The sequence below is a fragment of the Solanum verrucosum genome, unplaced genomic scaffold, assembly GCF_900185275.1.
Source record: "Solanum verrucosum unplaced genomic scaffold, falcon-dt-bn FXZP01000220.1, whole genome shotgun sequence".
In the NCBI taxonomy this organism is placed as follows: domain Eukaryota; kingdom Viridiplantae; phylum Streptophyta; class Magnoliopsida; order Solanales; family Solanaceae; genus Solanum; species Solanum verrucosum.
Window position 1 is genome coordinate 415,320 of NW_026020308.1, and position 25,935 is coordinate 441,254.

The window sequence follows — 25,935 nt, forward strand, 5'->3', positions numbered from 1 at the left end:
TTGTAGCACATGATATTACATTGATGAACCCCTTCAACTAACATCAATCAAATAATATTACCCTTTTTTTACTTCAAGGTCTTTAACAACAACAACAACAACAAGAAAATGGAAGTGAATGGAAATATTAGACCAAATAGAAGTGATGTTCATTTATCAAAAGAGGAAGAAACAAAGATAGAAGAGACAACAAGGGAGTATTTTGATGGCATTGCACCAAAAAGACACACTAAACCTCAACGAAGTGATTATTCTTCAACTTATGTTGATCACATCAATCTCCATCCTTCTTCTCATGACACAATTCTTGAAAATCTCGAATTTCATCGTCTCGAAAATGATCCTCAAGACTACCTCCTTCTCTACATTTGTCTATTTTGTTTTATTCAGTAGAGGCGGATTCAGAATTTGAAGCTAGATGAACTCTTAATATAAAAGTTATGGTTTAATATGTAACATCCGACAATTTAAAAATGAATATGAAGAAGCTTGAAATTTGGAAATAGTCATTTTTGGAAAAAATTAAAATCTGGAAAATTTGGCTAAGTGTGGAAATCAGTGAGTTTTTGGCCAACTTTGAGCAGTCATAACTCCTAGATCAGGATGATTTAGGATTAGTTCCAGTTATGGTTTCGAAGCTTGTGGAACGATCTTTCCAACGCCACTGAGTTTGCTCGATTCCGAGTTCGTATGAGCGAGTTATGATCTTTGAAAGTTGGGCAGTTGACAGGGATTCCGTTCCGGAAATTTAAGGGCATTTTGGTCTTTTCACAAATAATTTCTTTTGAGCTTATATTGTTGTATTAGGCTGATATTTGGATCATTTTTTCCCATTTTGAAAGAGAAAGAGTTAGGGTTCAAGAGAAGAAGAAGAGAAGAAGGAGAAGAAGAAGAGAAGAAAGAGGAGATCAACAAGATTTGTCAAGATCATTGTGGATTTTCGTCGGGGGTGATCCCTATCAAGGTATGTGAGTCTTTAGTGTGGGTTTATCCTTTCCCCCCACATACCAAGCTCGTTTTTATGATTTGAGAAGAGATTGGATTTGTTGTTGAAGTTGTTGAAGTTGTTAGTTGTTGTTGATGTTGTTAGTTGTGTTGTTGAAGTTATTGTTGGTTGTGGGACAGGATTGGGCTGTGTATTTGAGTTGTGATCTATTGTATGTTGAGAGATTGATGATCCTTAGTGTTGGTTGGTTCATACCCCCACACACCAACTCGTTTTTAATTCCAAGAGAAGATTTATTGGTTGTTGAAGTTGTAGTGGTGTTGTGTTGAAGTTCTTGCTGATTTAGTACAGATTTCTGGCTGTGATTTTTGAGTTGAATCTATTGTATAATAAGGGTCTTTATGGTTCTAAGTGTTGCTGCTGAAACCTTGAGGTTGAGAGGGTTTAGAATTGGAAAGAAACAAGGGGAAAAAGTCGGATTTTTGGGGAAAAAGGGGTTGGGCTGTTGCACCTCTCCTAGTGCCAAGGACACCAATCCTTCCCTTTCATTCACCATTTCTTTTTTTCATACATGTTCCTAGGTATTATACCTATGTTTCCTAGTTGTTTCCAACACTCCAAGGTACTTCCAAAAGTCAAGTAAAACTACAATTCAAGTGAAGTTAGTTTCCAAGTCAAGTGAAGTCAAGCTTAGAAGTAAGTAAGTCAAAGCAAGTCTTTAAGGTTTTCCAAGAGTCTTCATTGAGCGTTTTAACTTCATTCTAAGACTCAAGTTCCAAGTTAAGTATTGAGTTTCAAGTCAAGTCAAAAGTTAAGAGTTTCATGTTAAGTTAAGAGTTTCACATCAAGCCAAGAGTTCAAGTAAAGTAAAGAGTTTAAAGTTGAGTTCTTTTCTCAAAGTTATTAGGGAACTATGTATTCCCAAAGAAGTTTTAAAGAAATGTTTTTACATTTAAACAAGGTTGGAAACTGAGATTTCCAAAAGAGCCTTCAGGCTAGTTTTTGAGTAATTATCTCATATCAGCAGGAAGAAATATGTTTTAAAAACATAAGAGCCAGTACATTTTTGGGAGTAGTATCGAGCACCGAATTGGGGGAGCGTTCAAAGAACCCACAGCCCCCATAGAACCATGTTAGCCACCATGGGTAGAAAAGGATCATACTTTTTAGATGAATCCTTTTCAGATTAGACTAGTGGATCCATTAGGCAGTTCAGGTCTTATACCTTTGGCCGGGTATAAGATGCTCTGGCAGCGTGAGGTCGATCGCTGTATCATCACTATAGCTCTTATGTGATGGTTGTCGGTTAGAGAAACTCCCACAGCAGTTATTGTATTTTTCATACACAGAGATTATTGTATTTTTTATATACATCAGTTCATTGTATTTTTATACACATTTCAGGCTTATTGTATCCTTGTATACACACAGAGTTCATAGCATGTTTTAAGCAATCTTTCTTTATATCGCACTTGTTTTAAATTGCCTTATATTGAAAGAAGTCAGTCAGGTTGAGTTAAGTTGAGCCAGGTAAGCTATTCAGTTTCTTCCAGTTTTCCTTCTAGCCTTTGTTGCTTAGTTTTCCAGCTTGCATACTCGTACATTCCATGTACTGATGCCAGTTGGCCTGCATCGTTTGATGATGCAGATTCAGGTACCCCGGATCAGCATCCTGCACGTCGTTGATCCAGCTGAGCACTCCAGAGTCAGTGGTGAGCCTCCTTGCATTCCGGAGGACTCAATTATTTTGTGTTCTTAGTTTTTGTTTTATTAGGATGTTGCGGGGTCTGTCCCAACATCCATCTCAGTATTTTAGAGGCTTCATAGACAGACAGTCAGTCAGTTAGTTTTGAGTCTCTCATCTATATATATATGTAAATATTCTATTTTGAGATTCGAGTTGCCTTTATGGCCATATTTTATAAGTTAAGTTGTTTTGTAATATTGCATTGCATTGAGTTATTCTGTTGAGGTTTCCGCTGAGTTAAGAAAGCCAGGCCAAGGGTTCGCTTGGGGCTAGAAATGGTCTCCGGGTGCCGGTCCCGCCCAGGGTGTAGGCTCGGGGCGTGACATAATACCTACTATTTATTTGCAAATTTTATGAATTTTTTTTGCATAAATTATACTCCGCATTGAAAGTATTGAATCATAATTCTTTTTGTTTAATAGGTTCTGAGTAGATTATCTGTACATATTAGATGCGTTTTTAATACAAATATGATGTTTTAGTTAAAGTTAATGAATTTTGTCGAACTCTTAACTATGCCTTGAGAATGATTTTCATGTCAAGCTTTTTTTCCCCTCATTTTTTCACTTTTGGGGTTTCTTCTTGTTGGTGATTTATATATCAGTAGAAAATGTAGATTTAGAATTTCTAGTAATACAAAAACATGTTTTTTTAAAATATAATATTGGAGCGAGATGAGGTTAAATGAAGCAACCACTACTGAAAATAAAGGTTTTTCTCGCCGCAATTCAATGGGAAATTTGTGTAATAGGACATGATTTTACCATTTATTTCCCATCGAACTAGCTTTACTAAGAAAATGTATAGTGGAGAATAACTTCCCACTAAAATAGTGAGAAACTTCCTAAGTTTTTCATAGGAATAAGGTACAAGTATTCCCTAGACTATGACAAAAATCTTAAATACATATATTAACTAAACTAAGGTCCTATTAGCCCTGAACCCATTTTTTTTGTATTTTTATACACCTTTTTGTTTTACGTGGCATCCAAATATCTCTCACGCGTCTCAACTGTGTGGAGTCACAGAGTGTGCGACTGCCACGTAATCCCAAAGGTGTACAAAATTACAAGAAAAATGAGTTCAGGGGTAATAGGACCTTTTAGTTAAGGTGTGTCTCTGAGATTTCGGTCATAGTCTATGGGGTACTTGTGCCTTATCCATTTTTCATACGAAAACATTACTATTTTTTCTTTTCTCACCGATCTAATCAAAATATCTATGGACGTAGCCACTGAACAATGACTTTTAGTAGTGAACATGATGAAGAGTAACCTTTTGTATAGCTGACACTAGCTTGGAATTGAAGTGTAGTTGATCCATCTGAATCTCACTTTTGTTGATCCAATGGCACAGAAATAGCACTTCCCTTTTAAGTGTTGAGTCATGTACAATTTTTTCTTCCCGATGTATCAAAGAGTACCTATGAACTATGTTCCGGTTTACTCATAAGGAAGATAACGGGGGACGGGGGTGGGAACCGAACTATATGATGTGTTAGTAAACAGGAACCATTATGTAAAAGATTTGGGGATCTATGTTTGGTCAGATTCTTCCAAAAACATCGCTAGGTTTGTGTTGAATCCTACAAAATGTCTGTATTTTTGAAGGATCTGACACGGGAACAGAAACATTTTGGAGGGTCTGAGTAACATAGTCGGGGATTATAAATCACATTAACGTCAATCGGATTCATATATATTTTGGTTTTGCAGAAATTGGTTTACAATGACAGCCAAGTGACAGAGGAATTTATTGAAACAGAGTATTACAAAGATCTTAATTGCATTGACAAGCAGCACCACACGGTTACTATTCTCACTCTTATAACACTCTTATTACCAAACAAATCCAATTACAGTCGAACCTCTCTATAACGACATCGTTTGTCTGAATATTTTTTGGCTGCTATAGAGAGCATATAAGAGTTAATAGTAAAAAAATACACTTACACACTTTTTCGCGAGTTTCATATCTCAACTATGATTGTTCTCTTTATCTAAACTATCACTTCTTTTGTATTAAAGTACATATCAATGCTGAGTTGGCCAAATATTTGTTCACAATCAACAATAGGCGTGTGTAGGCCAACTCAACGTCGAGATATGTTTTAATACAAAGGGAGTGATAGTTGAGGTATGAAACTCGCGAAAAGGTGATAGATTAGAACAATATATTGTTGAGGTATGAAACTCATGAAAAAAATGATGATTTAGGTGTGTTCTTTTACCACGAGCTCAACATATAATATAATCTAATGTGCAAAACGGCTCCCAAGAAAATTTAATTGTTATAGTGAAATGTTGTTATTGAGGATGGATGTTACAGAGAGGTTTGATTGTATTCCTTTAGTCTATGTTGTTCGGGTTCTCTAAAAATAATGCAATTTCGGAGGATCTGACATGCTCGTGGCCGTATTTTTAGTCGATCCAAGAGCAATGTAGCTTTTGGTTAAAAAATAAGGTTCATGAACTATTTTTTGTGGGAAATTGCAGACAGGAACAGGATTTATCAAAGTGGAGAATAATGGGAACACTTTCAATATAGGAGCTGATTCTGCTACTGATCCAAGCCATGTTTACAAGGGGAATCCAGCTACTAATGATTGGATTCCTTCTGCTGTTGATGAGGTATGACCAAATGAAACTTTTTGTATATGTGACAAAATGTTTGCGATAACTTGCTGAGAGACGTGTGAGATGAAAAAGTCTAAGAAATGATCTCATGTGACACAATGAGTTCATGGTGAACACCTGATAGGGGGAGGGGATTGGGGGTTAATCTATTCACTCAAATTAATTTCCACATGTATTGCCACTTGGAATTCTTTGGAGGAGCTTTTGAAACGTGATATTCACCAACATGCCATATTCCTCCAAGGGTATTCTAAAAAAAGTTCAGGATAATTCCGTGAGCACTCAATAATTTAAATATGAAACTCACAAAATGAGATTGGTTTAGTGTTTGTTAACCTATTTCAGGGGCGGCTCTTGCTTAGAAAAATTAAGGCACATGCCTTAGGCCCCCAATTTTGGGAGGCCTCAAATTTTTACCAAGAACAAATTATGTGTTTTTATTTTTATAAAAATAATAATTATTTATAATCAAGCAACGGGTATTATATTATGATATATAAGTCATACGCAACCACACATGCAAATCCTTGATTTGAGAGAGAGAGAGAGAGAGAGAGAGAGAGAGAGAGAGAAAGAAAGAGAGAGAGAAAGAACCTTTGCCCATTCATATACCACTTCAACCAAACCAAACTTCAGGTTCTCTTGGGCATACTCCTTTGGGTCAATCGGTAGCTTAAACTGAGCCTGAAGCTCCCCAAGTCTTATTGCAGTTTCATGTAATCTGAAATCCAACGATAATGATATTGTCATTGAGAACAAAGTAACAAAAAAAAAACTATAATCCCAAAGAACAGGGTTAAGTTACAGCTCATGGTAATTAATGAGAAAATACCTACAGAATACATCAGAATGACTTGAAACAATTAGAAAAAATATGAATGAAGCTATCAGAATGAAATTACTGTAATCAACAACTAGAGTTGCACTAGTCAACTAAAGACAAGTAGACAACATTGACAAAGTGCAAGGAGGAGATGACATGACTTCAGAAGTAAAAGAGAGCGAAGTGGCCATACACCGTTTAAACAGTAACAACCTTTGTAGGCACAAATAATGACAGAAATGTTCTGCGGAAGATCTGAAGCTGTGTAAAACTCTATCCTCTGTTGTTCCAGTAACTTCTTTACAGAAGGAAATTTGGCTATTTTGCAGTCAAAAGATATTCCATTAGCAGTTGTGCATTCAGAGAAAGACCCAAAATCAGCAACCAGGTCTTAGACCATTACATGATTGATTTGTAAATCTGACCAAATCCCATCTTCAAAAAATCTTTCAATAAAGGAAAAGCAGGGCATACACTGACAATATAAGAGAATTGGCAGCTGGCCCGAAAATTCTTTCCCTCTATAAAGTGTATTCACTATAACAAAGAAGAAACAACTTGATAAGAAATGAGCCTCGAGCCTAAATCAACTCCAAAAGTACTCATGAGGTAAGAATTGCCCAGGACCATATAAAGAGACAACAACCCATTTCCACCATCAAGGTGGGACACTCAACAAAAATTGCTTACCACACATTTACTCTATCAGTACTTTCACAGCACCCACTTTGTGATATCAAGAAAGTGTGTCATAGCTCTTTGACCTGTGACCTTGTGATGTGTCTATTCGGATGTGCAATTCCGTGAAACATGTGACATATTTAACTTGATATATTATAATCCAATTATAGAGATATACCCAAGTTAGTAACTAGCATCCCGTACAACTTGCATATGCGATTCTGTGAAACATGAGAATACATTTGACATGATATGTTTTGTTCTCATGAAAAAAAAGAATGATGTATTTTATTCCAATCCTAGAGATAAAAACCAATTTCGAACCCTAAATTGTCCAACAAAGTAGTGATAAAAAGGAAAGTACATCTTGTTTGATATCATATTCCAATCATCTCATCAATTAATTTTGACGAGTTTTCTATCATTAAACCTAATGTATAACAAGGAGAAGTCTTCACTGTCTTTTAGGCTCATCCATTAAAGAAACATTACAAAAAATCGACATGGCTGATATACAGGTTTGATCCCACAATAACTCAGACACCGCAAACACAAAATCTTACCAAAACTCTTCAATAAAAAAATTTTTATCCAAAATTACTAACAACAATTGAATATATATTTCATAGATGAACAGGAAAAATGACAACACGAAGACATGAGCATATCACACCATATATTTTGAAAAGAAAAATAACCTCTTTTTAGCCTGAGAAAGCTTTGGCGTGAGGAAAGATTCAGAAGTCTCCTTCTGCTGAAACACAAAGGAAGACATGATCGCCACTGCCTCTTCTGGTTCCAGGTCATCTAGTTGATTCTCAAATAAACATTCTGTGCATATCAACTCCTCTCCGGAATTCATTACGCAAGCAACACGGCCTTTGATTTGAACTACAAGGTCAGCATCTATGCAGCCAATTTCTTTTAACACATCTATCTGCAAATAGTGTAAAAGGGGATGTTTATGAACCCTTCCTTTGCAAGAATTGATTGGCACGAAAAGGGAAACCAAATTGTTATGATAATGTGGTTCCATACCCGACCCTGAAAATCTGGCATCTGCTGAAGTGCCTCATCTGACATTTCAAACCTCATCTAATTCTTTAGCCAATTTCATGTGCTCATCCAATTTAATACAACCATGACTCTTATTCTGTGCCATTTTCTGCAAGAGATTATTCCATTTGTAGTATGCTTCCACAAGATTCATGTCTTTCAACTTCAGATCTGGCATAGAATCTTCATTAGAGAATGAAATGTGGAGAATCTTACAGACAGTCATTGCCATATATTCACTACAAAAAATTCAAAACTTTAGAGACAATGCGAACATTGGACTAGTAAGTCAAAAGGTTCTTTCTCCAGGATCACCGGAAACCTTGGTAGCCGTGTTTTCCTTCAAGCATACTTGATTGACTAAAAACATGGTCAAGAAGAGTAATATTAAGGCTGGAGACAAGTCATCCAATATCACAAAGAATGTCACCTCGTCGGAAAACATGGTTTGGATGGAGGGAAACTAGAGATAACTTGCTTAGAAGGATGACAATCAGATGGAAAGTTGTGTCATGGATTTGCTATTTATTGCACAAGGCTTCTGAGGTCAGAGGTAATGAAGTCTGGAGGTGGAAGCTTAGGGACCATCGAGCCGTTTATTTCTGTACAAAGAAGTTAGTGCTTTCGGCAGATTTGTTTCCATTGTCGCAGTACAGGGGAGTAAAAGGTCCATTATTTTTATTATTCCAGAATCAGCATTCAATGCTGGTTGAGACAAGCCAGCACATAAAATTGGAAATTTTATTCAGAGAAAAACAAGATTACAACAGTCACATCTCCCCAATAATTGAACTCTTCCCATGCTGAAGCTACTAACAAATACAGATGGACAGTGAGATCTGGCACTCTCTCAATGGAGGAACTCCATAAAAACAAACGGATTGGAGGAATCCAGGATAAAGAGATCCTGGGAAGATGCTTGCTGGGCCATTTCGACGGTCAGGAGATCCCAAACCATAGTCACGTGGATATGGGCTAACAGAAAATGGGGAAGCTACATAGGGGTATTCGAAATGTGTGACCATCATTTTCTCTTTGAGTCCCTTTTTGAGAAGTCTTTTGCAACTAATTCTAACTTGTTTTAAGACTTGAGTAAATGAGTTTGAGGATGAAGAGGGTTGAGTTTCATATTTCAAAATGAGTTTAAGGGAACTAAGTATTCCTAAGCATGCAACACTCTTACATTTAAGGTGAGAGATGCTTTGATTTCTAAATGAGTTTATGAGGAATCTTGGGCATCACCTCTTTTAAGAGGATATTTTTAGTAATTATCGCACATTGAGGAAGAGTTATGTTTTTAAACATTTGAGCATGAGTTATATATTATTGGGAGTAGTATTGAGCACAAATATGGGATGAGTTCAGGCAACTCAAAATCTTCATAAATCATATATGCCAACATGGGTAAAGGGTCATACTTTTTAGATAATTCCTTATTGCTTTTAAGCATAGCTTAGTGGATCTACTTAGTTGAGGATGACTATACTCCGACAAGGTATAGGGCAGTTTTGGCAGCGTGGGCGAGACGTTTTATCATCACGTAGCTCATAATGATGGTTGTCGATTCGAGTTTCTCCCAAATAAGAGTTATTATTATATTTTTATATACAGTTGAATTATTATTGTATTTTTACATACAATTGAGTTATTATTGTACTCTTACCTACAATTGAGTTATTATCCATTGTTTTAAAAGTTTTCCATACATTGTATCTTTTATGGTTGCTTTATCCTTGAGTATTTTGAGCTGAGTATCTTGAGCTGAGTATTTTTGAGTTGAGTTGAGTATCTTCGAGCTGAGTATCTTATCTTTGAGTTGAGTATCTTACCTTTGAGTTGAGTATCTTATCATTTAGTTGAGTATCCTATCCTTAAGTTGAGTTTGAGTTGAGTTGAGAGAGTTTGAGAAGAGGTAAGTATGTTTCTTTTCTATCAGTTCAAGCTTATGTTTATGCTTTAGAGTTCCCCTTACATGCTCGTACATTCAATGTACTGACGTCATTTGACCTACATCTTTCATGATGCAGATCAGGTATTCAGGGTCATCAACATACACTCCATTGATACCACTTGCAGTTCCAGTTAGCTTTGGTGAGCCTCCTTGCTTCTGGAGGGTTTCACTTTTACTTTCAGTTGTTAAGATGTCGTGGGTCTTGTCTCGATAATTCTTTTGTAATTGTAGAGGCTTCATAAATAATTTAAAGGTCGAGGAGTCTATCATTATTTCATTTGTTGTTGTAATGCTTTGAGGTCATGAGGCATTTAACTAATATTTGTTAAATTATTTTTAAACAATTATTGGAGTTAAGTTTAAATTGAGTGTTCAAAGTTTAATTATGCATTTGGAGTTCCCATTTTGTTTGAGTAAGTCTTCTGTTGAGTAATGAGTCAAGCCAATGGTTCGCTTGTGAACCAATAGTGATTCTCGAGTGTCGGTCACGTTCAGGGTGTAGGTTCGGAGCGTGACATAGAGTCAAAAAGAGGAAATAAAGTAGAACTAGTTGGAAGGATTAGAGCAGGGGCGGAGCTACAGTGGTGTCAGTGTGTCCAACCGGACACCGTTCGTCGGAAAATTATACCGTATATATAAGTAAAATGGTATCCTAAATGACTCTTAATATATATTGGACACCGTGAACACATAAAGCATGTGTAGGCCAGTGGTTCTTTGGGCTGACGATGTAGCGTGCAACATTTGTCCTTTATGCTTTTTTTTATATATATTTTAAAAAGCTTTTTTAGTTACTTTCTAAATCTTAATAATAGTTAAAAAATCTATTATTAGAAATAATTTAAAATTAATATTATTTGATAAAATTATCCTTAATTAGATACAATTAAGAATTTTAGAAAAAAACTTAAAAACTTAGCAGCCAGAATTTTAATTGATTTGACTTTGACTTTTTTTTAATTAAAATTTTAAATAAAACTTATTTTTATTTAATTTAAGTTAATAAAGAACCCTCAAATATTATATAAAACAACAAAAAGCAAAAAAGACTTCATATAGAATTCTTTTTAAAAAAACTTGTTTGATTGTACTCTTTATTTTACATGTCTTGTTGTTACTGTCCTCGTTGCTTGAAGCGTAAAAATAATGTCATTCTAAGTTGAATTTTCTCCCTTTTTTCTCTTTTTTTTTCTTCCGTCTGATCACGTCATATTAAACTAAATATACACCTTAAAACTAAATATTATGTAGTTTAACTTTATTTTTTTTGTACATTTGTTCATTAAGAAATTTTATTATTAATATTACGTAGTTTGATTTAAAAAATTTCAGTACACTCATTCGTCATTTTTTTTTAATTGATGTAATTTGTGGACACCCTTAGTAAAATTTCTGGCTACGCCACTGGATTAGAGAGCTAATGCAGCATGTAAAGAAGTCTAAATTCTATGTTGGAATGCTAGATGATGTCGAAAATAATAAGATCATACAACAACAATTCAAAGACGTGTTAGGCTCATGTACGCATGTTCATGTCGTAATCTACTGTTTGGGGAGCGTTGAGTACGATTTAAGTCCACTGGTTCAACTTGCTTTAATTCTCCAACTAAAAGAAGATGTTAAGTTCAGTCGGCGGGCTATGTAGAGTGTCTTTGAAGACCGCTTATTTTTTATTGTAATTGCAAAACTGCAAGTGATTTTGTTTTTAATTGGGATCTTAGCAATACTCATTAAAGTTTCTGTGTATACATGAGTTTATAGTGTTATTGTGATAAAACTTGTGTAATAATGACAGTATTCTCATTTAAGATGTATCTTAATTTTCCTAGTGGATATCAATGAACATGTTTGCCATGAAAATAATTAGAAGAAAGTGGAATAAAATCCTAGTTTTTATTTTTAAAATTCAAAGTTATTTTTTCTTTCTAATGAAAATACTCTATTGTTTCTATGGTCTTAAATTATATATATATCAAAATATTTTTTAATCTTGTGGTTTTAAACATGTCATGTGGAAGTTAAATTTAAAAATTGACAAAAAAGAAAGAAACATTCTTTAATGTTTCAAAACGAACTAAAAAAAAGACAAAATGTAATTTATTTTTTATTAAAAAATACTTATAATAATTCTATTATTACTAAAAAAAAATGAGGCCCCTCAAATTTGGGGACCTAAGACGGATGCCTCATTTTTAAAGGCATCAAGTCTTTAAAAATAACGCCTCAACTGTTTTTTTATTAGTAATGATTTTATGGTTTCGATTATGTTAAAAATGAATATTTATATGCTTGTTTGAGATCAAACATAATGGAGAATTCTATTCATGTACTATGGTTGAATAATAAATTAAGGTGAAAATATGTACTTAATATTCGTTGGATTGTGGTTGTATTCATATTAGTTTCAAATTTCCAGAAGTTTTTTATTTTAGGGAAAAAGGATAAATATATTCCAAATTATCGTAAATGGTATGCAGATACCCTCCGTCATATTATTGGGATATTGGTTTCCCTGTCATCCAAAAACTAGAGTATATATGCCCTTCACACTAACAAAAGAAATAATAGGGACATGTGGTGCAATCTTATCCGTCGATCCAATATTTAATAAATATCGAAACGGTGGATAAGATTATGATACGCGTATGTCCATTAGTATAAAAGGTATATATGTTCTAGTTTTTGGACGGCAAGGGCACCAGTGTACCAAAAGTATGACGGAGGGTATCTACATACCATTTACGATAATTCGTGGGTATATTTTGTCTTTTTTTCCGTTATTTTATTGTGATGGTACTTTCTTCTTATTGAATTTTTGTTAGTTTTTGTGTTCCTAATTTTTTTTTAAGATTTTTTTTTTAAAAAAAAATTCCTTTTTAGGAGCTTCTACATACCTTTTTTGTTCGCTTGGGGACTCGAACTCTGAGCCTTAGGTTTGTATTCATAATTTTATATTACTGGAAAAACTTATTAGATTTTGAGGGATACATCTATCCGAGTGAACTATTCTTGAGACTATGTGTTTGACACGTGTGAAACATTAGAAGAATTTCCTATAATATTTCTGATCAAGTATTTTCATAAAATTTCCAATAATTTTGTGGTAATCTTATGAAAGTAGGTCATAGCTATTTTACGTCCTTGAGCAAGGATTTTTTTTTTACGGTAAAATTTCTTGCATTCTTATAATTATATTCTGCAATTATTTCTTATTTGGTGTTTGAAGAACAACACATTTTAGGTGAGAGCTAAAATAATTGTTGGTATTATAGAATATAGATTAATCATTAAAACAAGGGAAAACTACATAATTAGGTATATTTTACTACTATATATATTAACATTATCTATACTATCAAATTATTATGTATCTTACTATTAATTAAGAGTTTCCATCACATATTGAAGAAAATACACTTATATTATATATATGTATTTTTCCTACAAGGCACACAAAAATTGAAAGAGAGGCGAACGCAATTCGTATGTATCCCATATGAATCACACTAGAATGTATTTGTATGTATCTGTTGTGATTCGCATGTATCTCGGATACGAGCAAGATGGAGAGATGCGAGAGAGATTTGTTATGTATCTCAAATACATGTGAATCTACTTGAATACAATGTATCTAGAACAAACAACACATAATTTTGACCCATATATCCGAGATACATGTATTTGGACGTATATGAAAGCACAAAAATCTAGTAAGATATGTAATATTACAAATTAGAATGAATTTAAGTAATAAACTCCTAAAATAATTGAATTTATGTAAGCTCCCTCAAAAGTTTCAGGAGTTAAAACAATCGATCGACAACTTGTATTATCCATAAACAGTATGTATCATTCTTAAAATAAGACAATAGGGACATATAATACCAACCAATCTATATATATATATATAAAGCTGAATATAGAATAGCTTATGTGGCATGCCTAAATCATATTTATCTTCTTCTTTTTTTAGGCTTTTTTTTTCATTTTAAAAAACACAATATTTATTTAAAGTTTTAACATAATATTAAAGTTTAGTATTTAATTTTTTCCTCATTAAAAGATGAGCATAAAAACTTCGGTTATCAATCTTTACCGTGAAACACATTTTCCTTAATTACATAATCTGAAAAGTCTTTTCAAATTTAATTTGAAAGTTTATTCCTTATCACTTAATTAAGGAATTTGAAAAGTTTTTTCAAATTTAATTTGAAAGGTACTACTAATCTATAAATTAGAGTAGCTAATCACAATATATTGCATACAATATGGTAAAAGGTATCCACCAATTTTTATTTTTGTGTTTATTCTTGTCGCGAGTAGTAGAAATAATCATGGTTTGATTAGTTTTTTTCAATATATTATTTTTGTGGTCAGACTTTTTGTTTTACTTATTTTCCTTCTCTTATTTACTTTTTAAATTTTGCAGGAACATCAAACAAGTTTCATTGAACATACATACATGTATCAGTGAGAGGAAAATTCAACAACGACCCAAAACAGCAACAACAATTATAAAGAAAGAAAGATAACAAGCAACAGCAAAAGAACAACAAAATTGACACAACACACTAAAAGCTAATTTAGAGATGAGGAGAAGAGATTTTAGAAAGAACAAAAAGATCGCGACTCTTTTACTTTGTCTCTTCTTCTGATGATGATGGAATGTTATATCTTCATGAAAAAAGAAAGAGATGATTTCTCATGATAGTTCTGAAAATACTGATGTAAGAAGAAAAAGCATGTATGTTGAGAGAAAAATCATTTTGATAGAGAAACTTATAGAAAGAATAATAAGTGGTCCAAGAGCAAGAAAATTATTTAGAGAGAGAGATTCAATTTATTTATGGAATTTATATTAAATTAGGAGGAGAATAAGGAGAAATCTATCAATATTTTAATTTCATTTTTTTTATTTTTTTTCCTTAAAACGTTTTTCTAATTTATTTTTCCTTATCTATTTGTTTTATTATCTTTTATATATTTTTAACTGAAGTTTGTCTATATTTTTGTAGTTTTTTGTTTTTGTTTTTAAATTAAATTATTTTTTCTAATTTTAACGACTGAAATTTCACTTTCAAATTTTATTGAATATCAAAGCTGACCATATTTAATTTCATTCATCATCAATCAGACTTTTTCTTTACTCCCTTGCCTTAATTTGATCTTTTTATTCTCATTATATTATTTTTTTAAATTGCTTCTTTCCTTTTCTTTTTTTTTATTTATTTGTTACAAGAAAATAGTTATTATAAATTGATAAGAATTGCATATATATTTTATGAAATTTAATTTATTATATTTAAACTTAGATTATTTCTTCTGCTAAAAAATTCATATCTATACGTAATAATAAAGTTAAAGTTAGAAAAGAATGGCAACCTTCTTACTTCAGATATTTATTTATTTATTTTATTTTTATGACATTTTCTCTTATATTTTCTTAAAATAATTGGTAAAAATTGTGTCTAGAAGTTTATTTATTTATTTTTCTAATTCTTATTTTGTGCATTTTTCCTATTTTTTAAAATAATGAAAATTTGACCTTGAAATTTTGCAGAATATCATATATGACCATATTTAAATCCTTTCATCATAGATGCTATTAATTTTAAAAAAAAAAATTCCTTAATCTCATCATTAATGTAATTTATATCATTTCCTTAAATTAATTTCTTCCTTTCTTTGTTCTTTGTTCTTTGTTCTTTGTTCTTTTTATTTATTTATTTTAAAAATTAACTGTTATAACTTTATAAGAATGGCATTTTTTATACATAAATAGACTTTAATTTGTCATTTATTTCTAATTTCCGTTTTTTTTTTTGCATTTTTCTCTTAAAACGTTTTTTTCTTATCTATCTTTAATTATAGTTTTTTTTTTTCTTTTATATAACTTTAATTGAAGTTTGTTTTATTTTCTTTGATATATCTTTGATTAGTTTTTTTCTCTTAAAATGTTTTTTTCTTATCTATCTTTAATTATAGTTTTTTTTCTTTTATATAACTTTAATTGAAGTTTGTTTTATTTTCTTTAAATTTTTTATTAGGGAAAAAGGACAAATATACCCTCGAATTATCGTAAATGGTATGTCAATACCCTTCGTTATACTTTAAAGTTGTATTTACCCTTACCATCAATATTTTAGGTTGTGTATACCCTTGAGACTAACGGCTGGACACGTGGCTACATCTCAATAATTTACCTAATATTTATTATTTTTTTATCCGAAATTAAAAAAAACCCACCCATCCTCCCTAACCCGTCCATAACCCGAATTAAAACCCATCTTTCATAACAATTCCCTTCAAACAATGCTAATTGTTCATCTTCTTCTCTTCTATAATTCTCAAAAAATTGTTGCACAAATAAAAAATTTCACTAACATTAGCCATTTTTTGTGTGTTTTAGAGTTCATGGATGATTGTGCACAAAACCATCAAGTTAATTTTGTGATTGGCCACCGCCGCAGTCGCCGCCTTCTTCTCCGAAGTTCACACACAAACATTTGAATCATTAGAAATGTGATTCATTACGTTTCTCTTGATGAAATGAAGTGATTTTTTGTGGGTTGTGTCCGCCTTGGAGAGGCACCCATCTTGGCATTGACCTTGCTCCGTTAAAAGCGCCGGGAAACTGTCGTCGACGATCAATAGTGGTCTATCGGAGTTCAAGCCGCTTGAATAAACCAAAATTTCTTGATATAGAAGATAAGAGGATGGGAAATCCAGGGGTATTTCTTAATTTAAGTTAGGATTGGAGTTTCCAAACATGTGAGTAGTGCAAAGCATTTGAAAAATACTGCCAAATGAGTAAACCCTTGTGCAGAGCTTATTTCCTTCTCGACCTTAGCCTGCATTTCGCGAAGAGCACATGCTTCATCCTCAATCTCCTTAGCATTAGGGTCATCCTCAGATTGATTGTCCTGGTGCTCCATCTCCCCTCTCTCTCTCTAACTGTATTATAACACAAGTGTTCTCTCGCGGCGGAGTAGGGCCGGAGATGGCGGCTATTCAAATTATTTCAAAAAAGATTTCGGGTGGGTTTAATATAGAAATGGGGCGGATTTTTTTTAATTTTGGGTAAAAATAAATAAAAATTGGGTTAGTCGTTGAGATGAAGCCACGTGTTCAGCCGTTAGTCGCAAGGGTATACACAATCCAAAATATTGACGGTAAGGGTATATACAACCTTAAAGTATAACGAAGGGTATTGACATATCATTTATGATAGTTTGGGGACATATTTGTCCTTTTTCCCTTTCGATTAAGATCTATATATATATTAAGGCGTAAAATTTATTTACTTTTTTATTGTTTTTTTCGTTTTTTTAATTTTTAATTTTTAAAAAACTGAAAATTTTACCTTCAAATTTTAGTGAATATCAAAGTGACTACATTTAATTCCGTCCATCATCAATCATATTATTTTTTCTTACTTCTTTTGGATTATTACTTTCATTTATCTCATTTCCTTAATGCACTTTTTTTATAATTTTTTTTTACCTTTTTTAATTTATTTTTTATAAGAAATTAGTTATTATAACATGGTAAGAATCACATATATACTTTTTATGAAATTTAAATTTATTAATTTAGATCACTTCTTCGGCTACAGATTCATATATATGCGTAATAATACAATTAAAATTAAAATTAAAAAAAGAAGACTACCTTCTTATTTCAGATATTTGTTTATTTTAATCAAAAAAAAAATTGACAGTTTCTCTTATATTTTCCTTAAATAATTGTTAAAAATTATGTGTAAGTTTATTTATTTATTTTTCTATTTTTCTTATACTTTTCCAAATTTTGAAAAGACTGAAAATTCTACCTCAAAACCTTATTGAATTATCAAATACGCCCATATTTAAATCATTTCATCATTGATGCTATTAATTTTTTAAATTTTTTCCTTAAATTCATCAATAATGTTATGTGTATCATTTCCTTAAATCATTTCTTTTCCTTTCTTTTTTCTCTTTACTCTTTTATTTCTCTATTTATTTCAAAAAATAATTGTCATAACTGTATTAAAATATATTTTTTTAATATATAAATAGAATTTGATTTGTCGTTTTATTTTGAATTCTTAGATTATTTCTTCTACTAAAGTATATCAATTTTGTTCTTAAATGTCTATTGAAGTATAAAAATAAAACTAAAAGTATAATAATGCTATGAATGGCACAATATCGACTAAGAACAACATTGATACCAGGTCATTCATAGACTATTTCTTATTATTTGATCTGAGCAAATTAATATCAATGTTGTTTTTAGTCAATACTGGGTCATTCATAGCATTATTATACTTTTAGTTTTATTTTTATTTTTCAATAAAAATTGATGACCTACAAAATTCAAGCTTTATTCATATTGAATTATCGATTTAAAAGTAATCACTTTTAGATTGTTAAATTATTTCTGATTTATTATTAATTTTCTATTTTGCTAACATAATATATTAAAATATTAATTTCGTTCTTATTATTGATTAACTATTATAACTTATGAATCTAAGGGTTTTGGAATAAAATACATATGAACTTGAAGTAGTGCAAGTTATATTTCATGAATAGGTAATTTATAAAAAGCTTATTTTAAATTATTGTTATACCGTGTGAAACGCGGACAAGTTTTCTAGTATTTTATAAAAGTAAATAACTCCAATCAATGCTATCAATAAAGTCAAATCTGTCAAACGCAATAAACAAATGGGAAAAAGATTAAATTCGAAAACAAAATAAACGTACAAAGAAAATACATAATTAAGGTGATATTGATTAATGATTTTGGTAACTAGTTCTAGGCTTCTAGCTAATAGCAACTCTAAAGATCACATTCAACATGCATAATACATAAGAAATTGATTGATGAACATCATTGTAGTAGCGTACATATCCCGGCTAGAAAATTAAAAAAAAAATTAGCGATAAACAAAATTTCATGCTAAATAATAAAAATTTCATGTTAACCCTCAACCCTCTGGGAACGTGGAGCTTAACAGACACTAGCAACAGAATATTCACATAAGGCACGAAATTCACCGAAAGGATCTTCAGGATTCGTTCGGAACCCCTTACAACAAATCAAATATGCTAGCTACTCGACTAAATTCGACATTCCAAATTCAATGGAACCATTGAAACACGAATTTGAGGTCTCCTTAACCCAAAATCCGTGAAAATCACAAGAAGCAAACATAACGCCTAAAAAGGCTAAATCAAGCTCGGGATCTCTGAAAATTCAACCAAGACCTCCTCTAGGCCTAAAATCATCCCTTGAATCCAACGAAACTTTAGGAAATCCGATCCGAACATCCGAACCCTGAATGTTGACGAAAGTCAACTCAACAATTTCCAATTTAGGACCTCAAATTAATCCACAAAAAGATTCTGAATCTGAAAATCAACAACTCTCTTGAACCAATTTCCACATTACGAAACTGATGGAATTGTTCCAATTTGAGACTCGAAACTCTAAAAGACACCAAAAACCACTTTTTAACAACTTTAGCCTTTCAAAACTTTAAATTTCCACAATTCACACTCAAAACTCAAAACTAATTTAAAGATCCAATCATAAATGACTCGGAGTCGATATCAGGAGGGGTAAAACGATAAAAAAATATTGATTGATGAACATCATTGTAGTGTACACATCCCGGCTAAAAAATAATTAAAAAAATTAGCGATGAACAAAATTTCGTAGCTAACAATAATTTTTTTATGTTAATCCCATTTAGCGATGGATTACAAAAAGAATAAGTTAACTAGCTTTTTATTAATGGATTAGCAGTTAGAAATTATCGTAGCAATTTCATGTTTTTTTTATAAAGTTTGTGTAGTCGAAAATTGGTGTCCAAATAAATTGATGTTACTACTCTTATCAGCAATCACACAAATGGTCGCAACATCAATGTGATGATTCCTATCAGTTTAAACTAGCCGGATTTATTAAATAAATGTGTTGGGTCATATATGTAAGCATTTTAAATTTATTTATTAAGTAAAGGATGTAAAAACTACATAAAATTCAATTTTTTATACCAATAGAAAGTAGACTTAATTTTAGTGAATATATATTGCAAAACATTGCATTAATTATTTTTGTGATGCAGGAAATATTTCAATGTCATCTGGCTGCGTACCCTATAGAAGCCTACCCCTATAGGCAAAGGCAACGCGCGCTACTCACTCTCTGTCACTTGCTTAACAAACTTCACCTGCAGCGGGTGTGATACAAACTCGATTACAACACAAGCACTATTATATATAATTATTGCAAATACAAGTTACTATTAGAATATGCACTACAAAGTTAAAATACATTAATTAAGGAGAGACTAATAACATAGAAGAAGGTAACTAGAAGAGGATGAGATACAAGAATAGAGAAAGTTGATGAGAGATATTTTCCTGCGAATTTTCATACTAATTCCTAGGAAAATCCCCATGTAATTCACAGTTTTCCTGTAGTGTTATATATATGTAATATTGATTAAATTTTATGATATCACTAATTATTAATTAACTATCTCTATCACAAGATTTTTTATTATTTTTTTACACGTGTTAAGCCATGAAATTGACAATAATATACTAGAGTATGAGACTTTATAAAAGGAGAATGCTACAATTTCTTAAGACAAGATACAAACTTTAAGACTTGAAGCATTTGCAAACATCATTGATCATGTTGCTCATGTTCATATTCGAGCTATTTGTTGTTGAAATATCAAAAGATGAAGAAATATATATCATAAAGACCACACAAGAGAAAGGTCAAATTAATTCAAACTATTATATATAGCTACAAATTATTGTACTTTACTTTTAATTTTTTAATTATTCATTATTTACATGTTTATTAATATTATTTGTATTATTTTAAAAATTATATAAGTTGACATTGAAAAACGTGCAACACACGTTCTCAGAGACTAGTTCAGGTATATAACTCAAGATAGTAGGAAAATTTAAGTGTGTATTTTTATCCTTTAACTTTATTTTATCATGTCCTCTTTATTTTTATATTTTTCTTTTTCAAATTACTTTGATATGCGTTATTTTAGCCCAAAGTCTTTTCAAAACAACTTATTTATCTCTACGTGAAATAATATAAGCAAAATTTGTGTACAATATATCCTCTTCGAACTTCACCTATACGATTATATTATTATACACTGCAAATTTAAATTAATTGAAGAAATTAATAAAAGAAAAAGGAAAAGTAGAGAGACGGTATGACAAGTTTTAATGAAATCCACTCATCTTTGAGAGTACATATTTTGAGGCAGTTCACACAACCACTTGATTGTTTCCCTTGAAAGAGACCACTCAACAACTTCTTTCATGAGTGGATAAGATTCATAAGATATTTATCTAATAAAAAAAAATATCTAGTGTGATAAATATTTATTTACATCAAGTGTTTATATCTATTTAATATAAACAATATCAAGTGCGAAATTAACATAATCCTAAACCTACACTCTTTTTTGTTTCATTTTATGTGTCGTTGTTACTATTTAGAAAGTTAAAAAGATTTTATATTTAACCCACGATAATTTCAAATACATTGTAATTAATTTTTGAATTGTTAATATTGTAACTAATTATAGCTTTTTGTTATGTATTGTCAAAATATTTTTAAAAAAATTAATAAGTTCAAGATTTTATGTTCAAATTCATACAGAAAATTAGTTAATTTAACCTTCGCACTTTGAATTAAGTTACATAAGTTTAAACGGAAGGTAGGGATGGTGGATCTGCCATTTCGGTACCATTCATCTCAACTTATTACTTTCGACATGTACTATAAATTTATATGTAAAAACTCATCATAATGACACTAAATATAGTGGATATTAAATTAAAGCATAACTTAAATTTGAGTAAGTAATGAATTCATGCAAAAAAAAATCTTTTTACGTGATGAGGTTCTTTTGAACCTAATATTTTTCATACAAAACATAAATAATGACCAACTCCTTCGACTGAAATGGTCTTATATGGCCACTTACCATTTGAATAGAACAAAATAATCTTTTCAAAACTCATGTATATTATTTTCAAATCTGCTACGTATAAAAATAAAAATCTCTTATTAAAAAGAAACACACAAAAACCAAGCACTTAACAATATTTGTATAAAAACAATTCTTGTATAACCACTTACAATTCAAACATAAAAAAATAATCCTTTGAGATTCTCGTTTGTTATTTTCAAATCCTTTATGTGTAAAAATGAAGATATATATACAAAACCAACCTACCAACCACCAAATTCCAAACCTTCAAAATATCTTTCAAGGAAGAAATATCTACCCCCAAAGATATCTAACTACATTATAACATTTGTAGCACATGATATTACATTGATGAACCCCTTCAACTAACACAAATAAATAATATTACCCTTTTTTACTTCAAGATCTTTAACAACAACAAGAAGAAGAAAATGGAAGTGAATGGAAATATTAGACCAAATAGAAGTGATGTTCATTTATCAAAAGAGGAAGAAACAAAGATAGAAGAGGCAACAAGAGAGTATTTTGATGACATTGCACCAAAAAGACACACTAAACCTCAACGAAGTGATTATTCTTCAACTTATGTTGATCACATCAATCTCTATCCTTCTTCTCATGACACAATTCCCGAAAATCTTGAATTCCAACGTCTCGAAAATGATCCTCAGGTCTACCTCATTCTCTACATTTGTCTGTTTTGTTTTAATCAGTAGAGACGGATTCAAGATTTGAAGCTAGTTGAACTCTTAATATAAAAGTTATAGTTTCATACCTACTATTTATTTGCAAATTTTATGAATTTTTTTGCATAAATTATACTCCGCATCGAAAGTATTGAATCATAATTCTTTTTGTTTAATAGGTTCTGAGTAGATTATTTGTACATATTAGATTCGTTTTTAATACAAATATGATGTTTTAGCTAAAGTTAATGAATTTTGTTGAACTCTTAACTATGCCTTGAGAATGATTTTCATGTCAAGCTTTTTTTTCCCTCATTTTTTCACTTTTGGGGTTTCTTCTTGTTGGTGATTTATTTATCAGTAGAAAATGTAGATTTAGAATTTCTAGTGATACAGAAACTAGTTTTTTTTAAATATAATATTGGAGCGAGATGAGGTTAAATGAAGCAACCACTACTGAAAATAAAGGTTTTTCTCGCCGCAATTCAGTGGGAAATTTGTGTAATAGAACATGATTTTTCCTCTTATTTCCTATCAAACTAGCTTTACTAAGAAAATGTATTGTGGAGAATAACTTCCCACTAAAATAGTGAGAAACTTCCTAAGTTTTCCATAGGAATAAGGTACAAGTATCCCCTAGACTATGACCGAAATCTCAGAAACATACATTAACTAAACTAAGGTCCTATTACCCTTGAATCCATTTTTTTGTATTTTTATACACCTTTTTGTTTTACGTGGCATCCAAATATCTCTCACGTCTCAACTGCGTGGAGTCACGGAGTGTGCGAATGCCACGTAAGCCCAAAGGTGTGCAAAATTACAAGAAAAATGAGTTTAGGGGTAATAGGACCTTTTAGTTAAGGTGTGTCTCTGAGATTTCGGTCATAGTCTAGGGGATACTTGTGTCTTATCCCTTTTTCATACGAAAACATTACTATTTTTTTCTTTTCTCACCGATCTAATCAAAATATCTGTGGACGTAGCCACTGAACAATGACTTTTAGTAGTGAACATGACGAGGAGTAACCTTTTGTATAGCTGACCTCAACTAGCTTGGAATTGAAGTGTAGTTGATCCATTTGAATCACACTTTTTTTATCCAATCGCACAGAAATAGCACTTCCCTTTTAAGCGTTGAGTCATGGTACAATTTTTTCTTCCCGATGTATCAAAGAGTACCTATGAACTATGTTCCGGTTTACTCATAAGGAAGATAACGGGGGACGGGGGTGGGAACGAACTATATGATGTGATAGTAAACAGGAACCATTATGTAAAAGATTTGGGGATCTATGTTTGGTCAGATTCTTCCAAAAACATCGCTAGGTTTGTGTTGGATCCTACAAAATGTATGTATTTTTGAAGGATCTGACACGGGAACGGAAGCATTTTGGAGGGTCTGAGTAACATAGTCGGGGATTATAAATCACATTAACGTCAATCGGATTCATATATCTTTTGGTTTTGCAGAAATTGGTTTCCAATGGCAGCCAAGTGACAGAGGAATTTATTGAAACAGAGTATTACAAAGATCTTAATTGCATTGACAAGCAGCACCACACGGTTACTACTCTCACTCTTATAACACTCTTATTACCAAACAAATCCAATTACAGTTGAACCTCTCTATAACGACATCGTTTGTCTGATATTTTTTGGCTGCTAAAATGAATGTTGTTATAGAAAGAATATAAGAGTTAATAGTAAAAAAATACACTTGCATACTTTTTCGCGAGTTTCATATCTCAACTATCATTGTTCTCTTTATCTAAACTATCACTTCTTTTGTATTAAAGTACATATCAATGCTGAGTTGGCCAAATATTTGTTCACAATCAACAATAGGCGTGTGTAGGCCAACTCAACATCGAGATATGTTTTAATACAAAGGGAGTGATAGTTGAGGTATGAAACTCGCAAAAAGGTGATAGATTAGAACAATATATTGTTGAGGTATGAAACTCATGAAAAAAATGATGATTTAGGTGTGTTCTTTTACCACGAGCTCAACATATAATATAATCTAATGTGCAAAACGGCTCCCAAGAAAATTTAATTGTTATAGTGAAATGTTGTTATTGAGGATGGATGTTACAGAGAGGTTTGATTGTGTTCCTTTAGTCTATGTTGTTCGGGTTCTCTAAAAATAATGCAATTTCGGAGGATCTGACATGCTCGTGGCCGTATTTTTAGTCGATCCAAGAGCAATGTAGCTTTTGGTTAAAAAATAAGGTTCATGAACTATTTTTTGTGGGAAAATGCAGACAGGAACAGGATTTATCAAAGTGGAGAATAATGGGAACACTTTCAATATAGGAGCTGATTCTGCTACTGATCCAAGCCATGTTTACAAGGGGAATCCAGCTACTAATGATTGGATTCCTTCTGCTGTTGATGAGGTATGACCAAATGAAACTTTTTGTATATGTGACAAAATGTTTGCGATAACTTGCTGAGAGACGTGTGAGATGAAAAAGTCTAAGAAATGATCTCATGTGACACAATGAGTTCATGGTGAACACCTGATAGGGGGAGGGGATTGGAGGTTAATCTATTCACTCAAATTAATTTCCACATGTATTGCCACTTGGAATTCTTTGGAGGAGCTTTTGAAACGTGATATTCACCAACATGCCATATTCCTCCAAGGGTATTCTAAAAAAAGTTCAGGATAATTCCGTGAGCACTCAATAATTTAAATATGAAACTCACAAAATGAGATTGGTTTAGTGTTTGTTAACCTATTTAGTATTCACTCTAATTTATAACTCGATAAAGAAAGAGTAGGGCAAGTCCCCATACATCTGAGAAAACTAACTCAAATAGTACACTATAATGACTCTCATTGTTGAAATATTACTTTATAACAGTGGAATATTACATATACAATAATGACTAGTTTGAGTTGGTTTAATAGATGATTGAATGAAAGGAAAATGTTTAATTTTATTTCTTTGGTTATTGTAATTCTCAAAATTTACGTCTAATTGTCTTTCATTTTTGGTGGATCAGGTTAATTTTATCTCAGGAAAACCAAACAGAAGTGATAACTGAAATTGAGTTTTTGATAAGGGCAGTAGCTGCTTATTTTGTATTTCTGTGAAGCTTGGCTTCAACTTGTCTCTCTTTTGTTTGGTTGTATTTGAATAACATGCTGTATGAATTATTTCAGACGATTTTTCCCTATATCCCTTCTCTTTTTATTTCCAGCAAGCAGTCTGCTACTTTCTAGTTTTAAAACGATGTAAATTAGCCAAATATCTGCTAAGGGGGTGTGATGAAATGAATGGAATAACCTAAGTCATTAACCAGAGACTGTTGTGAACAAAAATAGCATTATAAAGGATGCCCTTTTCTTGTTGTGTCAAATCTGAA

At 31.8% G+C, this 25,935-nt stretch overlaps 2 protein-coding genes across 2 annotated transcripts; both read left to right on the plus strand.

Moving 5' to 3' along the window:
* On the plus strand, positions 1-25,740 carry LOC125835138 (uncharacterized). Its single transcript, XM_049514276.1, has 5 exons — positions 1-78; positions 22,276-22,542; positions 24,031-24,123; positions 24,825-24,959; positions 25,573-25,740. Exons 2-5 carry the CDS (start codon positions 22,303-22,305, stop codon positions 25,612-25,614), a joined length of 510 nt encoding a protein of 169 aa, XP_049370233.1. The 5' UTR covers positions 1-78; positions 22,276-22,302; the 3' UTR covers positions 25,615-25,740.
* On the plus strand, positions 4,397-5,329 carry LOC125835083 (uncharacterized; the record flags this gene model as incomplete). Its single annotated transcript, XM_049514217.1, has 2 exons — positions 4,397-4,501; positions 5,189-5,329. Coding segments are annotated over 2 exons (246 nt in total), but the record flags the coding sequence as incomplete, so codon positions are not given.
* Positions 25,741-25,935: the final 195 nt, after the last annotated feature.